The 22,932-nt window shown below is 39.9% G+C and overlaps 1 protein-coding gene across 1 annotated transcript in view; it reads right to left on the bottom strand.

The window, feature by feature from the left end:
- The window catches only part of med13a (mediator complex subunit 13a), an 84,452-nt gene extending 77,825 nt beyond the window's left edge, over positions 1 to 6,627 (bottom strand). The window contains exons 1-2 of the mRNA XM_079861815.1: positions 6,024 to 6,627; positions 1,947 to 2,181 (exon numbers count right to left, since the gene is read on the bottom strand). Coding sequence (XP_079717941.1) covers positions 1,947 to 2,181; positions 6,024 to 6,089 — 301 coding nt within the window. The 5' untranslated portion in view covers positions 6,090 to 6,627. The remainder of the gene's footprint in view (positions 1 to 1,946; positions 2,182 to 6,023) is intronic.
- Positions 6,628 to 22,932: the final 16,305 nt, after the last annotated feature.

The following is a 22,932-nucleotide window of genomic DNA, read 5'->3' as shown; positions in this document are numbered from 1 at the left end:
AAGGCCAGCAGAAAGACAACAGCATGTGTGTTTGTGAAAAAGATATCAAGAAGTGTGCGTCAAGAGAGCTGTCGAACGGGCAGCAGGTTCACACGTCTGTCGCAAGGAGAGAAGGTCAAGTGGCAACGACCCTGCTGATCTCAAGACGACCACAAGTATAACATTTAGTCCTGACACACAGGCTGTTTGACACTTTATCTGATCCTGAATTAGTTGAACAGAGAAGCACAGATGCCTACAAGAGGAACAAATTAAAAGTGCACAGCTTAATGCGACATTTGACAATCTGGATTAGCACTCACATAAAATGAACTGCGATTTCATCTGCAATAAAATTAACACTTAAATAGAGTTCATCTAACTGATTTCCCAACACCTTATGACCAATTAAAAGTCTTCCATGACTTTTCCAGCTGTTCTAGATGTGCAATCTCTAACTAAATAAATAAATATTTCAGAGCAGGGCATAGCTAGAAAATGTCCTAATATTTCCAGGGTTTCCTTTGACCGTGGGAGCCTTGTTTCAGAGACCGACAAGTGAAGAAAGAAACAAGAGGTGTCAAGAGAAAGAGAGAAGCACATGTCTGACTCCTCCTCTGAAAGTCAAGAGACACAACAGGGATGCAGCCATTATAGCAAACATCTCCACAAACGAAAGGAAAATACAGCAATATCTTGTGTGGAGGGTGATATTATGGAATGGGTAAATTGATCATTCTTTTGCCCATAAGGCTCCATTTCTGTCCCTCCTCCGGCACAATGAACGGTAATGAGGGTGGGTCAATGGAAAAATGGGGGGAAAAAATGAAATGAAAAAGAAAAGAAAAAAAATCGCCTTTTCCTATTTCTCTATTACATCCCATTTTTCATTCCTTCTGTTTCACACTGCAAAAGGCATGAATAAAGATGGGGCAGGTCCATCTTCCTGGTCCATAAAGGAAAATGAAAAAAAAAAACAAGGAAGGAGAGAAAGGTGGAAAATGAAAGCTTTTCCGCAGACATCCATGATGCTTTCGGCTCGTTCATGCTTCAGTGCTCTTCATTATTCCATCCTTCAAAGAGCTTAAGAAATAAAAATGAGGCAAAACTTCTTCGATATTTCCTATTCCTTTCTTCTTTTTTTATCAAACCAAGGGATTTGCACTCACACACATCGGTTGAGAAGTGACGGCATCACACAGACTCCACTGCTCCATTTCTCACAATACAACACAAACCCAAAACTATAACCCTCAGGTCTGGGTTAGCAGAGCGAGAACTGATCTTAAAGGAAAACACAATTACAAATGCATTTCACATTATTCCTACCACACTGATCTACAGGTGAGAACTTCTACAGAGATGAATCAAACACCTTCAGACCAGTCTGTTCAAACACAAGCAGAGGCTCTTGATCTATTTTTATCACTCTAACGGTTCTTGTAAACATTAAAAATAATGTACCGTGCATAAACTTAATGGCACACTTTCTAGGTTTATTCGCAAGCGACAGACACTGACTGCTGTACTGGGACTACAGAAATAAAAACTTGAAGATTTTTGCTTGGGCCTACGGCACATTTTGATGACAAGTAACTAAAATGCGCACACAAAGAGTGTGTGGGTGTGAGAAAGGAAGAAGGAGGAAGAAATTCAGAGAGACCACAGTCGATAGAGAAAGAGAGATGAAGTGGGCGAAAAGGAAAAAAGAAACTGAAAAACGCAAAACAAAAAGAAGTATTCGTTAGAGTCAACGACTGCGTGTCAAAAAAACACAGTGAGCCACCTACCTAGATATCTTCAAAAGACACTAGGGTTGCTATGACCCCATATCGCAGCATCTCTTTTATTTAAGTATCAACTTGGTACAAAAGTACACACTGATAATATGGATTTTCAAAAATGCTTTTCAGGTTGGCAGCTCACTAGGTTTTGGAACAAACTCTAAGCTGCACTCCACAGCTTACCTGTGAGTTCGTGGTGGATGAGATCAGAGAAGTTTGGATCGTCACCCCACCAGAAGAGCCAGAGCTCCCTGCGTCCCTGCCTCTGGCTCCGCCTCCACACGCTCAGCACATCCGCCTTTAGACAGCGGCTGAAGCTGCAGAGGATGGGGTCCTCCTCGGTGACCGGGAACAGAATGGGCGCCGAGGTCGGACCTTGCCACACGTACCTCTTCCATTTTATCCCTGTCAAGTCAGCCTGTGAGAAAGAGAGATTAATTATGTTAACTTCTGTCAGTAAGGCCACTCACCACCAGTAAAAAGACACATATTCGGCAGCATCTAAAAATCTTAGCGCTGATCTATTATCTGGTTTTAAGACCGAAGATAAACGGCACTGATGTGATGGAACAGCAGCACTCGAGCTATATGAAATACTTAATGGATCCCAGCCCAGGAGTTAATCCTGCCTTAATGATCCACTGTAAGATCAGCCACACTCAGACCCAAAAACAAGCAGTGAAGAACAAAATGGATAGAAAAGGGTTACAATAAAATTGTCTTAATAAAAGTTTTGGATTTTTTTACTATGAAGAAAACCAAGCAGGGATTTTATACATAAAAAGTAAGAAAAATAAGGAATAAAAATACCCACATTTTCAGAGCACAAATTAACCAATAACACATGCAGTGAAGTTATATACACATCCTTGACTTGCCAGGACAGGTCATGCAGACCTCAGCTTTTAAAAACTGGACGGCAGCGTTTATAAAGAGAACAACATAAAAACAACCATTAACTGTTACAATCTAAAAACCATGACCATTGGCAAGCCTAACAGCAGTCATTCTCTCTTGTGCACGCCTAGTTAGAATAAGAGATGGAAAAAGACAGCTTAAGCCAGGTGTTTACAGCCATGTTCATAATAATGCTCATTTATTACAAAGTGAAACTTGTTGCAGCTGTTGGAAAATAATGCAGTTCAAACACCTGCAAAATATGCAAAGAGAAGAGGACATCTGCAGAGGATGCACTGAAAAAAACACAGCAGCAAAAGCTGTTACACACTTGTTACTGAAACTAAAAATGGAACAAAACTAGCGGTCGAAGTTTAGACCGTTGACAGCTGAGAAAAAGGAAAAAAAGTCAAAATGGACTTAAAGCCAGAAAGAAGAATTTGGCTGAAATGTAAGAGCAAAAAGTAAACAACCACATGAAGCAATCCACTTTTCCAGCTCAAAATTCTTGTTTTCCAAAAAGAGTTTTTCTGTTGTTGATGGAATTCCATAGTCTAAAATTAGTAACAACCACAATATGCAAAAACATCAATGGAAAGTGTGCGTGTTTTAAGAGCAGGAGTCATGTTCAGGTTGAAGAATCTGGCTCCTTTGACTTTCCACTTAAACTTGAGTGGTTTGCTGGGTCATGGCCTTCCACATAACTTCCTCCTTTGTCACAACATCTTTTCTTCCTCTCGCTCCCTTTTTCACTAGTTTACAAGAACTCCACTGAGTGCTGCCAGGAACGACAGCAGATGCTTCCAGTGAGAATCAAAGCAAACAGCTGAGCTACAGGTGAAGTGACACCAACAACCTTCCTGAGACGCACTCCATCTAACGGCCTAAAACTATCGGATGCTTTCTCTGTAGCTCTCACTCCCAAGAGACACTTATCAATAGCGTCTGTCTCACATTGCTTCAGCCACTCAAAAAAGTCAATCGGCGCCCGAAGACCAATAGCCCCTGGAGATTCGTCCAAAGACAGGAAAATAGCTTTACATGCACTCCAGATAAAAACTGTGACTGTTTTAAATCCATTTAACTGAAAGATTTAATCTTCAAGAGATTTTCACAAGAATAACGACCCCACTAACCCAACAAGTGTAACAAAAATTTAAATGTCAATCTCAGGAAGCCACAAGGTATCTGCAACGTATTGCATGAAAAAGTGCATCAGACAACATTAAAGTTCATCTCTAGCACGCATTTTTAATGCTACACTAGACATTAGACTAAAATCTTCATTACACATTAGCTGTTAGGTGATGATGCTTATTAAAGTTCCTTTCAAAATCAGATTTACTCCACCTGCCTGGTTAATATTATGCACTAAAACTAAAAAAGATGTGTGTGTGCGTGTGTGTTATGAGGCAGCAAATGTGTGTGCTGAGGTGAGACAGAGTTCCCCATGATGAGTTGAGCCTTACAGTCGTGTGCTAAAATTACACCAAGCAAAACAAAACGGGGTCAAACACTTTAAGAGCTTACATGTACAGAGAAATATGCAGATGGGCTGTTCTGCATGATCACATGTGGACGCTTTTTAACTAAATGTAATAAAACAAATGTAACCGACATTGGGGGGAAACGTGAGGAGGAAAAAAAGCACACCTGTAACTAAACAACAGCAAAAACTCTTCCGAAACAGAGCACAAGCAAGTTTCTGGAAAACTGCAACTATTCATATTCAAATTACCAAGCACTACATTCAAACTAAGTGTGCAAACAAGTTCTCATTTGAGCCATCCATCTTCAGACAATATCAGAGATTGTGCTGTGGCAGTAATAAAACAGAGCAGGCATTAAACTGGATAAGCTGAAGTTATATAATTCACCACAAGGCCTTGACACTGTTCATGAGAGTGCGTCTGTGTACTTGTTTTGCTGTAATAGTGAGGGATACATTCATGAAAATGTCAAATATAGCAAAACCTTCTCAGCGATGACAACAAATACTGTCTGTTCTCGAATCTACAAATGCAGGGCTGGTCCATAGTAGTTATAATTAGCTTAATCTAACAACAATAGAAGTCAATGGGACACCAGTGTGTGTGTACAAGTGTGTGCACGTGCGTTTAGAGAGCAGAAAGTGCCGTAAACAACCCTGCAGGCTCCAGGAATGCCCAATCTATTTCAAACCCCATGTCTCTTATTGCAGACATGAGGTAAACCCCAAACCCCACGTTGGTTATTTTGAGCAAAACAACTGATGCATGGCTCACATGATTATTGCAAACACACCAAATCCGTCAATAAAGGGCCATTCCATGAAAAGGCTGGATTTACATTTTTAAGATTTTTCATCCTAATAAGTGATTGTTAATAAATATATTTAAGTGTTTACGAAATGCATTGTCATCTTTAATATATGTTGGAATTTAGTTATAGTTTTATAGATTATTTTAGCCATTGGCTCAAGGTCATTACATAACAGTGTTTGTTATTAGAAAGGAGAATTTAATGCAGATATTTCTTCAATAATCTGCAGACAAACATACTGAAAGAATGATGTCATTATGACACAGTCATTCGAATTTTAATAAGGTGAAGTTATGATTGAAAGTTGACAACTTAACGTTGGAATAAAAAAAATTGACGGCATTTTATTAAAAACACTGCATGTCCACTATTTTTTTAATTATATGAAAAGAAAATGCAAAACACTAGGTATAAAATACTATATTAGCATAAATACGTATTTGATAATAAAGCAAGAAGTTGGAAACTCATGCCAAATAGATAAAATTTTCTGGATTTTTGTTAACGTGTTTAGAAAAACCCTTAAAACCTGGTGTCAGGTTTGCATTGTTAAACATATGAGAGACATTAAAGCACCTTTTCGTGGAATGACCCAAAATAAGCCTGTGGAGTAGCGTGTAAACATTCATGTAAACACCACCGAACATACGAACGTGGAGTTTGAACTGAAGTCTAAAAGGCTTCGTTTTACACTTCTCTTACAATAATATATTTGAAAAAGCAGCAGAGTGATTTGTAACGTTACTTGCACAAAAAAAAGTGCAGTTAAAATGAAACTTCAACTTTCATTCTGGCAACTCTCTTCCTTGCGTGCGATTTACAAACGCATCAAATCAAAACACACAGTCGCTTTGCGTTAAGCCATCCGGTGCAAAATACTACAAACATGTAATCTCTTAAGAAAAGCTTACAAACAAGCAAATAAACAAGCAGTGTGTGTTTGAATCACACACATACACTGGGCCATGATCCTGCTCGCTCTCTCTCTCCACTGGGGCTGATGTTAGCATGCTAGGTGGCTAAAAATGGCTGCTTTTTCCTTTTAGTTTTTAAATCTCTTACCAGATAGAATAGATTGGAATGGCAGTCCTCCAAGCTGGCCCCGTTCGGTACGAAACAAGAACTCATCCTTTCACTGCGCGCTCGAACATCCCACCATCGGGCTTTCCATGGAAAAAAGAACGTTTCTCCGAATTCGAGTCGAATGTGAACGGAATTATTTTTAAACAATCGGTGGGGGAATGGAATTCAACAGCCCCATTCGATCGCTCGCGCCTCCCGCGTTCAGCCCGAATTAGAATTAAAAAAAATAACGGCCTTAACCGTCGACGAGGCTGTGGGGGGATAGATTACATGTAAAGATAGAGGAATGTGTTATTAAAATAGAAAAAGAAAAGGGAGAGCAAAAAGAGGCAACTCTCCCCCCCTCCCCCTTGGCTTAAAAACGGTTTTAGCTTAAAAACGGCTCTCTTATGCCTCCATCCCCACCGAAAGCGCTTTAAAAACGAAAAACATTCCGCGTTAAAAGCGTCGACCGGTGACGAGAAACTACATTAAATGGCTCATTTTCATTTAAAAGCGTAAAAGGTCTGTGTTCCTGCTGGTTTCCATTTGAATTCATGGATTCCTTTCTCTAATGGCGGCCACAGGGAGAACTCTGCCTCCCGGAGCCCATTGGCTGCTCGGCGGTCATGAGGGGCGTAACAACACTGTAAATGACGGGCGCTGCCGCTAGGGGAGTCACTGAGCAGATACAATTACAACTGGCAGGCTTTCAACCTGCGCCACCTAGTGGTAATTTAACCTATTTTTTTAATCCCAATTATTTTTCCCACTTTTTTTACTCCTTGGATTGGATAATCCAGTGTAGTACATTTACATTATCTTTAAATATAATACTACAATAAAAATAAAATCTTTTTTTTATTTTTTTATTTGTTTTATTCCTGGTCACATTTTCAAAAAACTAAAATAAATAGAAAACTGCAACATTAAAGTAACATAATTTAATATTTTACCAACAGGCAAAAATTATAAACCAATGCATATTTTCTTTTATGTAACTTTTTTCATGAAAATACTTTTACAACATATATCAATCAGTTACTTCTTTACATTGCTCTTGAATAAATGTTGATTTATAAATTTATACAGATCAGTGGTAATTATATATTTTTTTTAAATGAATATTATTATTTTTTAATAGATTTAAAATATGGAAATATAGATATGTACACATGAATATTTACACCAGCCATGTTCACATTCAAAACAGTCTTCACTTTTATTTACAGCTGACAACTCATCAATAAGAAATTGGAAACGTATAAATGTCAGTCTCAATGTAAGCGGTCAAGCATAATAGGTTAAAGTAACTGCACAGTATACAGCTAGTGAGGGACTTGAGCGCCTCCCTGAATGTGTCCTTGCATTTTTATGATTCCACGACAAGAGCCGCATTTTTTGTGTGTGAAGAGGACTATCAAAAATAAATATAATACACAGTGGAGTGTTAGGCGTAGTTAGACACGCAGCTGGCTGAATGAGATTACTTTCACTCAAGAGTTTAAGTGAGATGTATTCCCATGGATGTAATAATCAGATGCGAGCATCATTCGCTGCTTTTCTAATGGTAGTGGGGCTTGTCTGGCTGAAGTGCATTTAGAAAATGAAAACTTCATTGATGAGCACACAAACCTATTAGCCACACCGGTGCTTCACATGATTTACTTTTGGTCTATAGATTTGTACTAATATTCAAATGATATGTCCACTAGATGAAACACTTTTACTTTAGATAATGCATATTTGTCAGAGGTAAAATTATGAAGGCTTTTGATGTGAAGGGGGAAGGATGGATCGAGAATGAGGTGGATTGATGGCTGCATTGATTTACAAGGTCATGCCATACACATACACACACAATAGATCTGTCAAGGCATCCACATCTCTCTCACACACTCTCACATATTCTCATCATTTGTTATTATCTCTGTCATCCATTACATAAAAATACTTAAATATTTAAAAAAATTATGTTCATGTTAATTATTCCCCACCTTCCTGGCAGGTTCCTTTTAAGGTTTGTCTGATAGCCACACACATACACTTTCACACATTGTCACACAGGGCATTTAAGACACGCCACTAGCAGACACGGGACTCATCAGTGGTCAGTGGAATGTGTGTCAATAGTAGTTGCAGGGCCACAGTTCAACAGCAGACCTGCTGTTTACACAGGCTAAGTGGTGATATCCTTCCTGCTCCTTTCAGCAAAAGTGGAGTCAAGGAGGGATTCAGAGGTTCAAAAAGGGTAATTCGTGTAAATACAGAGGCAGTCTGACTGCTTCTTTCAGTACAAACACACATACGAATATATGCAGACATGCTGGACATCAAGTGGCGGGCCAACACAGTACCAAAATTGTACAAAATGTTATATTAACATTCATTAATATTAATGTTACCAACATTACTGGACAAAAGTTTGGAATAATTAAGATTTTTTTAATGTTTTTGAACGAAGTGTCTTATGTTCACCATACATTATTAATGTCTTTACTGTCACTTTTGATCAATTTAACGAATCCTCTTTGAATTAAAGTAATAGTTTATAGTAAAGTTAAGTGTATAATAATAATAATAATACATGTTTCTTGAGCACCAAATCATATTAGAATGATTTCTAAAGGATCATGTGACACTGAAGACTGGTGTAATGATGCTGAAAATGCAGCTTTTTTATCACAGGAATACATTTTTGAAATATCGTAATACAAAACAGTTATTTTAAATTGAAATATAATATTTCACAATATTACTGTTTTTTACTGTATGTTTAATCAAATAAATAAAGCCTTGAGCATAAGAGACCTCTTTCAAAAACATTAAAAAAATCGTACTTATTCCAAACTTTTATAGGCTATATCTGGGGAAAAGAAATTCACTTGAAATAATTATTCTATTCTCGACAATAAATTTTGGTCAAATGCTGCAGCAAAATGTTTAACTCAAGAAGGTGCTTAAACACGATGCTTGATTTTGGTTCCAGTTGTCTCCCATCCCATCATCAGGTGTGTGGATCAGCCAGAGCCAGAGAGTGTGTAAGGACCTCTCTGCTCTTCCACCACTGCAATCAGCCTAATACCCTGTTAGCTCTTCAAGCTGAACCAGAGTACACAGTAAGGGTTCACGGTTATTTTGGTAAGAGCTTCAAGCCACTGAATGGGTCATTTAGGGGGTAATTGTGGCTCTGGCTGAGTTCTCTGCTGGATGTCCTTGTTTAGAAACAGAAGGATTGAACAAGAATCTCTGCCCCTCTCATCTCTGTGCTGTTTCTGTTTGCAGAGAGAGGACCTGCTGACCACAGACGGAGGCTGCCTGCAACCATAAACTTCCCCTGAACCGTGTAAGATTGTGTCAGTCAAGCTCAATATCTTTTCAGCTGAACTCTGGGAAAGCCTTCTCCTTTGTTGCTCTAATAAAACAAAACAAAAAAACATTTAGCTTCTCATTTATATTCACACTTATCACTTACTCACACAGGGAGTTTTCAGCAGGTTTCTATGATGAATGCTATTCACAACACCATCAAAATGTTCTACAGCCCCTTGTTTGTTTATTAACAAACAACACAATAAAGAAATGGCAAAATCTTAAGAACAAGTAACATTTTTATTTTTTCTTACACCTTGAATATGTGTGAGTGTATAAACTCTGCTTGTATACAATATTGTTAAAAATGTTGCGGCCAATTTAATATTCATTACAGAATTCTGGAAAAAGGTTTCAAAAATATTAAGCAGCACATTGATTTCCGCATTGATAATAAGAAATGTTTCTTGAGCAGCAAATCAGAATTATTTCTGAAGGATCATGTGACACTGAAGACTGGAGTAATGATGCTGAAAATTCAGCTTTGCCATCACAGGAATAAATTACATTTTAAAACTCGAAAACAGTCATTTTAGGACGAGGTAATTTGTAACCTTTTTGTTAAAAACTAACAAAATTTAAACAATGAGTCAATCCATAATCAATCCTTATTCCAAAAATTCTTATTCCATTTTTTTTTTTCGTCTTACCCTGAATCACTAGGCTTATATGGTAAGCCTATTATAAATATTTGAAACCTGTCGGGATGGTTTTGGCGGGATATAGGCCACTCGCTCGTGCGGTCTCGTCCGCAGAAAAGGGTTGCTCCGGCTATTTTGATTGACGCGATTCACTCGAGTATGGTGTTCGTGGGAATTGCATAAGTTAGTTTGTAAATAAATCCAGCCTGACTGAGCATAAGAGACTTTTTCAAAAACATAAAAAAAAAAAAAAACATACTGATTACCGACCTTAAACTTTTGAAAAGAAGTGTATAGGCTACTAATATCACGAATTAGTTGCCTAATAATTAAGATTTATGGGAGTCACGAACCATGATATTTTATAACCTGAACTGATCCTACATTTTTGTTAAAATATGTTCAAGAAATAATACTTTAATATTCCAAACCATTTTTTTTTTTTTTTCATTATAATATCAGGACAATTGAGTCTCTCAGACATTTTGGACAATAAACATTTTTTAAATTTATTTTTAAATACATTTTTTGCATATTTGATCATGCTCTGTAGAATTTTCTCTCCAAATCATTGCAGAAAGTCTGAATTTAAAAAAAACAAAAGTAATAAAAACTCAGTGAGTGTTTTAGCGCAATTTTCTGACGTCATGGGATCACAACACTAAGAGATAGTAAATCTTTTTATGTTTTTTTTTTTTGTTTTTTTGTTTTTTTGTGTGTGCGTTCCCGAGATTAGACCTTCCTTAACATAATGCCGAAAACCCGAAGTCTCTAGGTGGTCTGGTTGAGGAGGAGATAGAAGTGCAAGATTGGTGCGCACAGACAGAACAGAAATCATGAGTTAACAATCGCAATTTTGTCCGTAGGAAAATTGCGCTAATAAAAAGTCTGCAGATTCCGTCTGGGCCAGCATTAGGAGCCTGGATTGCTTTTGTGATACCGCCATGGCACACAGTTGAGGCCAGGCCTGCAAGAGCACTGTTGAACACACATGAGATTAGCAGGAACATTCCCCTGCACAAATGCAGACATGACATGCTTTTGTTGTGCACCTGATGCGAGGAGGGGTGTTCTGCAGGGCTACTGCCTCTCCCAGCAACACACAACTACAGCTGAACATCCCTGCCGCTAAATAATGTGACACACTTGCAGCCTTTTGCCGTTTCAGCACTGTTAGAAATCATGTCGCTCTGTTCATCTCTCTCCCTCTCTTTTCCCTCTCGTACCCACTCCCTCTCTCTCCACCAGCAGATGGATGAAAAGTGCCGGTATCACGGCTTCTTTTAGTTAAGCTGCAGAAACAGCATGAGATTAATAAATTCAATATGAATAGAGAGTTAATGAAAGGAACCTCTCCCCCTCCCGTCTCAGCTGTGTTTTCTGCCGTCTGAGGAGCCTGTAAGTAGCACCGTTGAAAAGCAGGAGTCAGCAGAAACAGCCCCTGGATCGCAGACAGACTTTGACCTCTGCAGATTCCTCTGTGGCAGCTCACTCTGTCATTCCTCTGCAGCTTTTACCAATAAACACATCAACACTTAGATCTGACACAATATGGGCACAAAACACATTATTGTAATAAAAGGAAAATCACTGTATAGCTTGAAATTAATTCATTGCATTAGGGGGAAACAACTGAGACTGTTTTCCTGAGCCCTTTCACTATGGTTCTCTAGGGAAGGGCTTTCCAAACTTTTTGCAACCACACAGATCCTCAAATATAATAATCCACCTGCCAGGGACCCCCTTGCTATAATATACAGTATATATATATATATATATCCTATAGACAGCTGATTTTTTCAAAATTAAATATTTGTCTTTCATTTTGTCATTGTACTAAAGACAAAGTAAATGAAAAAAAGAATACCTATGAAATATTTTAAAATGGTGTATCTTTTTTTCTAATAAATATTGCAATTCTTGTTACAGTGAAATCACTAAATACATGCATGCTGCTGTAAGAAATTGACACTTTTATTTGACAAAGAATCCTGAAAATCACATTTTTCCACAAAATGAGAAATAAGAAATATGCTGATTTGGTGTTAAAACTACACTGTTGATTCTTAGCAAAAAACACTTTGTTCTTTCAAAATGATATGTGCTCATTAATGTGTAATTACTTCTACCAACTAATCAAGTATTCTCGTAAGCGTAGAATCTGCCATTTAGAATACATACGAGCGAGTCGCTCGAATGGCGGCAGCCATGTTGCGCCTCCATCTTGAAAATACATTAGCCAAAGAGGGACATACCTGGAAATTCAAGCTTCGCCTTTCGCGTTTTTACACTCAGTGGCACCGTGACGAATGCGAGGGGGAGATTACTCGCGACTGCCGGCAGATTTGAAATAATACGGCTACCGTAGGAGTTAAAACGCCCTCGGAATGGGAGAGGCTAGAAAGGTAATATTCAGTTGGTAGTCATAAACAATTTCACAGCTAGATGGGAGAAAATACACAGTGTAGCTTTAAAGAAACATTACTTATTATTATCAATGTTGAATTTTTGTTTTGGTAGACACCATGATACACTATACCATTCACTCTAAAAACTGCTGGGTTGTGTTAACCCAATTTTGGGTCAAATATGGTCTCACCCAACGTTGGGTTAAAAAATGCAATTTAAAAATGGACAAATTGCATTTTGGACAAAATCAAAAATGGACAAAAATGCAATTTAAAAATGGACAAATTGCATTGGTTACATTAAAAATGTAAACCAACGGCTGGGTTTGTCCATTTTTAAATTGAATTTTTAACCCAACGTTGGGTGAGACCATATTTGACCCAAAATTGGGTTAACACAACCATGTTTGAGTGCAAGATAAAAAAAAATTATCGTTTTAATATTTTTACTTTTATTCACCACGGATGCATTAAACTGATCAAAAGTGACAGTAAAGTATAATGTTAAAAAATATGTCTACCTCAAAATAATAACTAATTAATAACAATTAACAATTGAGTACCAATAATAAAAATAAGTGAGCACAAAACATTAAAAAATACCAACCCCAAACTTTTGAATGGTACATACAGCCAAACAGGTGTAATGTTAATATTAATTTAAAAAGTTGTCACCTTTACACTTAAAGCAAGACATATTCAAATGAGCTCCATCAACACATGTTGAGGTAGGAAGCAGATCCCTTAAAGATTGAAATCCTAGAAATACCCCCGCATTCAGTCAAATCTGCTGTGCACCTGACAGACATGATATAAAGTAAAGGCACTGAAATATGTCAAATAAAATAGATTAAAATAGCACAACCTCAAATTTAGAATTTCTTATTTTTGACATTTTGACAAGTGTCTCTCGGGGGGCTAAGAACAGATACGCATCAAGCATTCGGTGGAATCCAGAAATAACACCCGTGAGCGTCACCTCAGCAAGCCTGCAACAGTCCAAACATGCTGAGACGTCCACAACGAACAAGACACTGAGAAATCAGCCACCCACACAATTTGGCCCTGCTTTCCCTTCCGCTCGTCTCAAAGGACAGAATCAATGACAAATGAAAACCACGGTCCTCTCTTAAATCAAAGCGTGCACACACTGCAGTTTCACCTTGGGTCTGGGTAGGGGCTGCCAATTAGACATGAAACAGTGGGTAGTGGCGTCCTTGCCAGGTTATCCTCAAGGACAGGCGTCAGAGAGGCAGAGGGGGGGGACCGGGGTCCGTGTGCTTGGATGCTGCCACAGAGGACATGACCACATGTTGGCCATCTGACCACGATCGTATTCGACATGATGCTGAATGATTATGTAGGCATTTAAACGCAATACGATGGGAAACCCTCATCATCCAGCTAAAAATGATCAGAATTTTAACTGTAAAAGACTGTCAAAATCCTACAGTAAAAACCTGTTAATTAGTTCACAGTAAACTGTAATAGATTTGGTGGGAAATTTCAAGTAAAATACTGTTAAATGAACAGCGTTTGAATGTGAAAAATATTTTTTTTTTATAATTTACAGTGAAAAAAACAAACATACGTTGACATTCCCAGACTTCTCTGTGTGAGAATTCTGATGTTCACATTTGATGCTTTTTCAATGAAATAACATTTCTTCTTATTAGATTTGGACATTTTATGTTGTTAAATGAATGTTTATTGCATTATTTTAGTGTCATGTGTGTTATGATGTTTTGAATTTGTGTGTATGACACCATGCACCTTCTAGACAAGTATGCTATATTAGTATTTACCTGGATAAACTTTATCATGTGGCTTTTTCTTTATCGCCTGTGTTTTTAAAGTGGTAGAAAACAGTTTTTTCTGGTATATTAACATTATTTCAAGGTGCAATATGTATGCTAACTTTTTTGTTAAACAATTTTATTTAAATTATGAGTCAATGCATCATCAATATTCCTTCCAAAATGTGTTTTTGTCTTACTCTGATTCACTGTGGTATCTCTTAAGTCTTGTGAATGTTTAATGAGTATAGGATAATCACACACACTGAATTGCTGCAGAAGTATCAGACAGTTAATGTAAAAGAGACTGTTACATTACAACTGGAGATTTTAACAGTATTTATGGGCAGGTGATGGTGTGACAGTCTGGCTCTTATCTGAAAGGCACTGTACACACACATAATCGCCCAAAAACTTATTGTGCACCAGGCCACAAGAAAGAGTGAAACTGCAATAGCAAATGGCACAATTTAACGGGTGTTAACACAAAGAGCTATAAAGTGTGACAAGTGTGCGATAAACACTGATGATAAATTGTAATGTGCTCTGTGGAGGATATGGCAAGGATGTGCAATCTAACACTGTGTGTGTGTAAAATTGAAAACAGTTGGAATCAATATGGGTATTATAGCATTAGCCATGGAGAGATATACCATACACCGTTTCAACGTGCACCCATGCTAAAGCAATTTACACACTTGCTCAGTGCTTATGAATAATGCATACTCATATCAGTGCTGCAACAGAGCCCCATACTGTAAGCTGCTTTAATAACTGTATGAGTAAAGTCACCTTTGATACTAATTCATGGATATGGAAGTGTGTGGGTATCTGTCTTATCTGAGTTAATCTTTATATTTCATGACAGATTTAATGTCTTATTTTAGTTATTTTATGGACTTTACCTGCTAACATAAAACTAATCTTACTCATTTCATTTGTTATATTTTAACAAGACAATAAAATCTATAATAATAATAATAATAATAATATATTTTTATTGTTATTACTTATTGTATTATTATTACTACTACAGGTTGCTGGAGTCTCGATCTTTGAACTTCTTTTCCCTTTTCCACACTTTAAAAAGAGGGAGAAGTTGGACCAGTAATTTCTTTGCTTCCTTCTAAAGTGATTTAAACATATTCTTCTATATTGATGTATCAAAGAGATTAAAATTCTACAAAAGATTCTAGTTTGAGTTGGTATTTATTTTTAATATATTCCAACTACAAAAACACTACTTCAGCGAACAATCATTAGCCAAATGTGTATATAAAATGTTTAGTTATAAAATATAGCCTATACATAAATCTAGGCTAATAAAAACTCTAGGTAACACTTTTTACATTTTACAGTGTCATTGTTACACGCATGTAGTTCATACAAAAATAATTCTACAGTAAAAACTGCTTAAAATGTGGATTTCGTTGGAGTAGTGCCTCTACTATAATGAGATAATGTCCAATTTAACGCACCCTCCGAGACTGCTGTGAAATAGCACCGCGAATTGTGCAGAAAATGCAATAGGCGGCTCTTTGTGCATTGTGTAATGTGTCAAGTTCAAAAATTCATGCAAAAATAATTCTACAGTAAAAACTGCTTAAAATTTGGATTTCGTTAGAGTAGTAGCTCTACTATAATGGGATTTTTTTCCTCTTTTTTCTGCACCCGATGGATAGACTCGTTTCATTTTTGCGGTCAAATTTCCAAGTCCAGGGAAGACAACGATTTTACACGGTTGGTTGACTGTTAAACCGTGGCAACACCGGCGAGTACCATCTGTAGTTAGGGGGCCCCCTAGTGGCGGCGGGGCCCTAAGCAGCCGCTTAGTTCGCTTATAGGGAGAGCCGGCTCTGTGTCTGAGGAGGTTTGGTTCTGGCGGCAGATTAGGGACTGGTGAAAGACGAAGCCCCGGTGGACAGATTCAGGGAGGCGAGGATAGGAGGAGTGGCCAGGCTGTGGTCCAGAGCACAACCAGGGGTGCGTTTCCCGAAAGCATCGTTGGCCAACTATGGTCGCAAGTTCATCGCAATGTCCATTGAACTCTATTGGTAACGACGGAACTTGCGACCATAGTTGGCCAACGATGCTTTCGGGAAACGCACCCCAGGACGATAGCCTAGGGGGAGGTGCCATGGGTGGGGCTTTGGCTGACGACACCTGGGGGACAATTAACAGAGATGAAGCTTTAGGAAGTGGAGCCCATGGCACAGACATAGATAAGATGGGACGGCCGACACTGATGGTCCAGAAGGCCCGAGGCGGACCCGCAGCGATGAGCATCCAAGATGGAGCCAGAGTGCCTGAGGACTGAGGTGGAGCTGTTGCGACTGAGGACCAAGGGGTAGCCGGAGGGAAGGTGGAGCCTGCTGGAGTCGAAGAGGTGGAGAGACGGAGCACAGCGGATGGCTTGAAAGTCCATGGCGCAGACAGGGTGATGGCTGACCAAGGTGGAGCCGGAGGGAGCCCAGTGGAGCGGTACGGACGACGGTCCATGGCGGAGCCGAGGGAGGGAGGAGCCAAGGTGGAGCCGATAGACAGAGGTGGAGTGACGAGATCAGCGGTTAGAGCCGGGGGATCCACTTGCTTGGTGACCAGAAGACTTGAGGCTTAACCACACAATGGCATGGTGTTAGGGGAGAAGTCGATGAGCTGAAGGGAAGCAGGGCTGACGGACTTGCTGAATAATGCAGTGGAAATGGGAGAGGGAGGCTGGGCGGGATCAGTGATGATAACTGCATCTCAATACAAGACGTTGAAACAGGCATTGTGCTGGGCAGGACCAGCGGCGATGATGAAGGTTCAAAGGTACAAGGCAGGGCAGGATGGGAAGCATTTCCTCCATTTCCCAGTCTATCAAGTACTCGTCAGTGTCCAGCGCCACCAAGGAAGGTCCCCTCTGTCACGGATGATGCCGGCTCACACACCTGATCAGACTCACTTTGGGGCTCCGAGACAGACATGTCTGCAGGCTCAGGCTCCTTAATGGGCATTTTTCTCTGGCTTAGGTTCCATGGCGGGTGTAAGTTCCCCATGTGCGGTGGGCTCTGGCTTGTAATCCATGTGCAGCATGGTGGGTGGCTGACTGGGCTCTACGCTTGGCTATGTGGTGGGCTTTGGGGCTGTACCAGATGTTAACAGTTTTGGGGTAGGCACACTGCAGACAAAGGAGAACTGGTTCTCTCCATGTGCCCGCCTTCAGATCAGGTAAGTCACGAGGGTAGTGAAAATTTGCCCCAATTCAGAAAAGAGACTTTCACGAGTTCCCCTACACATTCATAGTAAACTAACTTGGCTTGCTGTCCTTGGAGGAGGCTCAAACCCGAGGCTCGGCTTGAGCTCTGAGCATAGGAGGAGAGAGAGAGAATTAGAGGAGGAGACGGGGAGGAGGAAGGCTGCCTGCCGGAAGAATTTTGTCAGTGGGATGATGCAGTGTCTGCTGCTTATATTACGTTCGTAATGATGATTGATGGGACTGAATGTTTTAGGTTCCTCCCGAACCTGCGTTTGGAACTTAATTCAAAGTCATATTATCTAAGTCTGACCATTCAATGATCTGGCAAAAGCTAAGTGAAAATTCAAACAATGAAAGCCCAGCACGGGAAAGGGTAATATTCAGGTATTCTGTCATGGTTTGTCTGAAAAAGGATGAAGACAGGGATGAAGTTCAAATAAAAATATTTACTGAGTAAAGCCTGGTTCATACAGGACGATTTTAAAATTGTCGGCCGATTTTCCAAACCTGAGTGACCCCGCACACGGCGATTAAAAAAAAAAAAAAAAAAAAAGACACGGGTCTAACAGTTTTGGTCGTACAGTGTGTGGTGCGCAGCCACACGGCAAAATCAACACATCACACACGAACCGATTTGACTCCCGAGCATTCCCAGGTCAGACGGGAAATCTCGCAGAATCCCTCGAGTTCAAACGTGACTTCAGAGTAAACAATCATGGCGGACGAAGAGGATGCAGTGGCGATAGTTTGTAGTCTGTTTTTAACCGAAAAAAAAACGTTATCAAAAGAAAACCTCCGACGTCCACCGGACTTTCTGGTGCGCCATGCCGCCGCTGTTTTGATTTGTTTCCCGGTGCTTCCTCGCAGCCTCGTCACCTCGCTTTCTGATTGGCTACACGCCACAGTCCACAGGCTGCGTGCTCGTTTGTCCCCGGGGGACACCACACACGAGGAGAAATCGGGCCAAAAAAAATCCAACATGTTGGATATCCCCGATTTAAGATCGGAGCGGTCCCGACGTCCTTCCGAGCAGACGAGAGCAGTCTTAACACACCACACACGACAGGAATATCTTATCAGATTATTTTACGATAATCGGAGCATCCTTAAGATTGTCGGAAGGGGTGAATCGGGGCTAAAATCGGCCTAATTATCCTGCCGTGTGAACCAGGCTTTAAACAATATGAAAGCAGTATTCCAACAAGATCAAACATAACAGTGTGAACCATACAAAACCAACAGCAGAATGACAATGCCAGAATGAGTGAAGGTGACGAACTTAAATACACTTGGTGACGAACTAAATAACGAACTAATTAAGGAACAGCTGTGATGATTAAATGAATGTCCACGGTAACTGATTATGGCGGGAAAAAGAGAACAAAGGAACACAGGCAAACAGGTGATGAAACAAAAATGAAGCTTTGTGACAATAATAATAATGAATTCATATTTACAATAATAAAAACGATTTCATTTATAATAAATATAAATAAATACTTATTATTGTAAAAAATATTTAATAATATAAATTTTAAAGATTTAGCATTACTATCATGAGCAAAAAATTCTCATCTCTTTTTTCAACATTTCTTCCTTTTATTTTTTTATGGGTCACTTATAAAACAGTCACCCCCATCTGTATCATCAGGATGTTTATCATGTTTTGATAGTTCCTTCACATGCATTTCCACACAAAACATTCAACTCAAACTCAGTGAAAGTTGTGAGTCTGAGAGCCCTCAGGCAAAAACATTATGTAATCAGTGTGTATTACTGGAACCACCAACAGTCTGCAAGAGTTTTGATGAACAATTAAACTGTTCAGTCTGTCTCTTAAACACAGGTCCATGCGAGTTTCTCCAGATCTTGTTCAAACCATTAATGTGGCTCTGGTGATTTCAATCGCACAGACTGATTACATAATACTTTTGCTTAAGGGCTCTTCCACTTACATTAGAGATATGGGGACAGCAGTCAACGCATATTTCAGCTATGGGCAGCACAATCACACACAGGTTTCCTTGAAAATTCTAACCTCTAATAACCTCTAAGCAAATGGCTTTAATATGTCAGGGATATGATGAAACATGTCCTCTCCAGGCAGAATTCATCTTCTCAGCATTTTTTTTTCCTAGCTAGTTGGTACACAGATGTTTAAAGCATCTTTTGCATGGTGGATCTGCATTGCACAACTCAGTCGTGTGAACCTGATTTTTATTTTAAAAAAATTTCTTCTTCTTGCAGATAGGATATCGTTTCCTTAACATTATGAAAAAAACTGTGCATAGGATCCTTACTAAAAGTGTACGTGTGCCCGAAAGCCAAAAATGGTGTGCCAGAACCTGTGCAGAATTCCCTTTATAAATCCCAGTCATTTTCTCAGACCATGAGTTCTGCTATTATCATGCGCTAAGCAATCCTCGCTGTAGTTAAAACACAGCATACCACAGGAAAAGTGTTCAAAAGCATCACGTCCACTACAAATATTTCTATTTATGAGAATATAAATTTTTTTTAACTTCTCTGTAATGATTAAGTAATTTAAGTGCTTAACTCCATTAATGAGAATTTAATCTAAATGTGTATATCAGATGTAAAACATAGTTTAAATCATTCTTTTATTTATTTAAACTGTTATTGTGAACATGCATTGTATTTATGATAAGGAATCATGACTCAGTGTTTTTTCCTTCATCTGCCGTCAGTCCCTCAGCTCACCATCAGTGTCGCCAAACTGCTCCATCTCCAAAATGTTTGTACGCATGGCAAATTTTCCAGTCAAGTTTGTTTTTATAAATCACAACTTGTGCGTCAGAAGTGGCATACACCTCTTTCAGGGCCTGTTTTGTGCGTACGCAACGGGACCTCAATAAATGAGGCCCCAGGTCATTTTCTGTGGCAAAAAAATTAAAAATAAACAGCATTATATAATGAAAATAGGTGTCAAAAAAATAGGTGAAGAGGCAAAGCCAGAGGAGTGTAGTCCCGAGGCGAGGGCAGGCCGACGAACGACCAAGGTGGAGCCTGGGGGACGAGGGAGCCTGGTGGAGCTGGTGGACTGGAGATGAGGGAGGTAGGAGCCAAGGTGAAGCTAATGGACCGTCGGGCTGAGGTGGAGTCCTGGTCACGGAGGTCGAAGGCGGAGACCGGGGATCCACCGACCAGGCTGGAGCTGCAGGCTGGCAGACCCACGGTGACCCCACCTTCCCGAAGGTGGTTTGATAAGATGAGGGGCTGATAGGCAGTGGCGGAAGGGTTGAGAGGTGGCAGATGGGAAGAGGTGGGAGAAGGAGGCTGGGTGGGAATTCAGGAACAGACTCAGGCTCGGAAACTGGCTCAAGCTCGGGAAAAGACACAGGCTCAGGAACAGACTCAGGCTCAGTTCTTGGGGCAGGAACAGGTCTAGGGACAGGAACAGGTCGAGGAACAGAACGGGGAACAGGAACAGGTATAGGCATGGCAGCAGCCATCCTGGCTGAGGGCTCAGGCGGCGGCCATCTTGGCTGAGGGCTCAGGCTGCAGGCATGACGTGACGTGAAGAAGCTTTGGGTAGCTGTGTTCCGGATCGGGGCACGACACTCCAGACACCGGAGGACGGTCTCCCTCCAGTCTAGTCATGTCAGGGATGTTGATGGGATGGTTGAATGTGGCCCTGATCCGTTACAAGGTACTCAGGCTCTTGTCGTCGAGGGTGCTAGTGACGGCAAGGCAGCAAAAGTCCTTGGTAAATGAAATTTTGGCTGGTCCAATCTTCTGTCACGGTGTGGTGCAGGCAGAAGAAGTCAAAGAAGAATCAAAAGGTCCAATGCAAACTTTTACACACACGATATAAATAATACAGGTACATCAACAACAGGCAGAAAGACAAAGACACACACACACACACACACACACACACATATATATACACGACTAGATATAGATATAAAGTCGTAATTGTGAGAAATAAAGTTGAAAGAATAAGAAATTGTGCTGTTTTACTTTGATGTGAAAAAGGGTTTCACAATATTCAACTGTCATTTAATTGCAACAAATTGTAGAATATTGAAAGAAGATACTCTGAAAGTACAGCACATTTTATTAATTTATAGGAAAATTATTACAACGACCTGTCTTTTAAAATGTTACAAAGTCACTTTCTCCACATTCTGATTCCGTTGTTGTGATCCTCTTTTCTCTTTTCCTTTATGGCTACAGGAAGCTGGCTTAGTGCTGGGTGTCTGAATGAGTTTGCCAGGCTTTCTATGGGAGAAATACATAATTAATGAAGAGTGTGCTATTTCTCTGAACACACAGGGAATCACTTCTTTCAACTTTGTCTCAGACCCCCAACGGGCAGCGTCTGCAGGGTTCTCATGACACACAAACACACATGCGCATACACACACACACACACACACAAACACGACCCCCCGGTGCCCTCTCCCCCGTCTCATGCTGAACAGACACGAAAGGAGCAACTCTCTCTCTCTCTCTCTCTCAGTATCTTCCATTCTCTCACCCTCTCCCTCCTTTTCTCTCTCTTGCCCATATTTCTCCTCCTATCGAACCCTAAAGTCTTACTCTCTCCTGTGTGCAGTGGCAGCATGCTGAGGCTAAATTAATTTGGCAGTGCTGCTTTTTTATTTATTTTCTTTTGTTGCTTTTTAACTTTGTGATTAGTCCACAGCCCCAGATTCATGCTAGACTTGGCAATTCCGTTTAGCAGACAGTGATCTTATCCTGTAGTCAAATATTGTAAGTACATGCTTCCAGTGGGTATCTGTGCCAGGAGAGAAGGAGAGAGGGAGAGAGGGAGAGGGAAAGAGAGAGAGAGAGAGAGAGAGAGAGAGAGAGAGAGAGAGAGAGAGAGAGAGAGAGAGAGAGAGAGGGAGAGAGAGAGAGAGAGAGAGAGAGACTAAACGATGAAAAACTCTCATAAGATGAAAAGCGAAAAACACCATAGAAAAATAGTCTTCTGATGTATATGCATCCATTAAAAACCCTGGAAAAAACTAGCTTCTAATTTGTTTCTTTACAGCTGGAACGAACTTTGTGTTATACTAATGTGAAAATGAAAGAATGGCAACTAGTAGCTAGGAATAAATTATAAACTCACACTAAGTCTTTTATATGGTGTGCACAAATCCTTACATCCGACCGACAGTAAGAGTAAAAGCCCTTAACTGACTCGTTTCCTAAAAGAACATAAAGGCATCTGAACTATACAGACAGTGAAATGACAAGAAACAAATGGGATGCAGTGCTGCACTTGTGCAGCTCGTAAATAAGGCATAGAGTAGGCTGAATATATTGTATGTGCTGAGATTGCTTCTGTCACTTACCCTGGAAAAATGCAGGGCAAACATGGGTTGGTGGAGAATATCTCTTCTTATAGGGCCACAGGAGAAATGTCAGGGCGAGGCTGCTTTTAAATTCAGGATATTAGTATAAGCACTAAAATATGTATTT

This window comes from Squalius cephalus, assembly GCF_949319135.1.
Source record: "Squalius cephalus genome assembly, chromosome: 24".
In the NCBI taxonomy this organism is placed as follows: domain Eukaryota; kingdom Metazoa; phylum Chordata; class Actinopteri; order Cypriniformes; family Leuciscidae; genus Squalius; species Squalius cephalus.
This window is presented reverse-complemented; position numbering and strand designations above follow the sequence as displayed.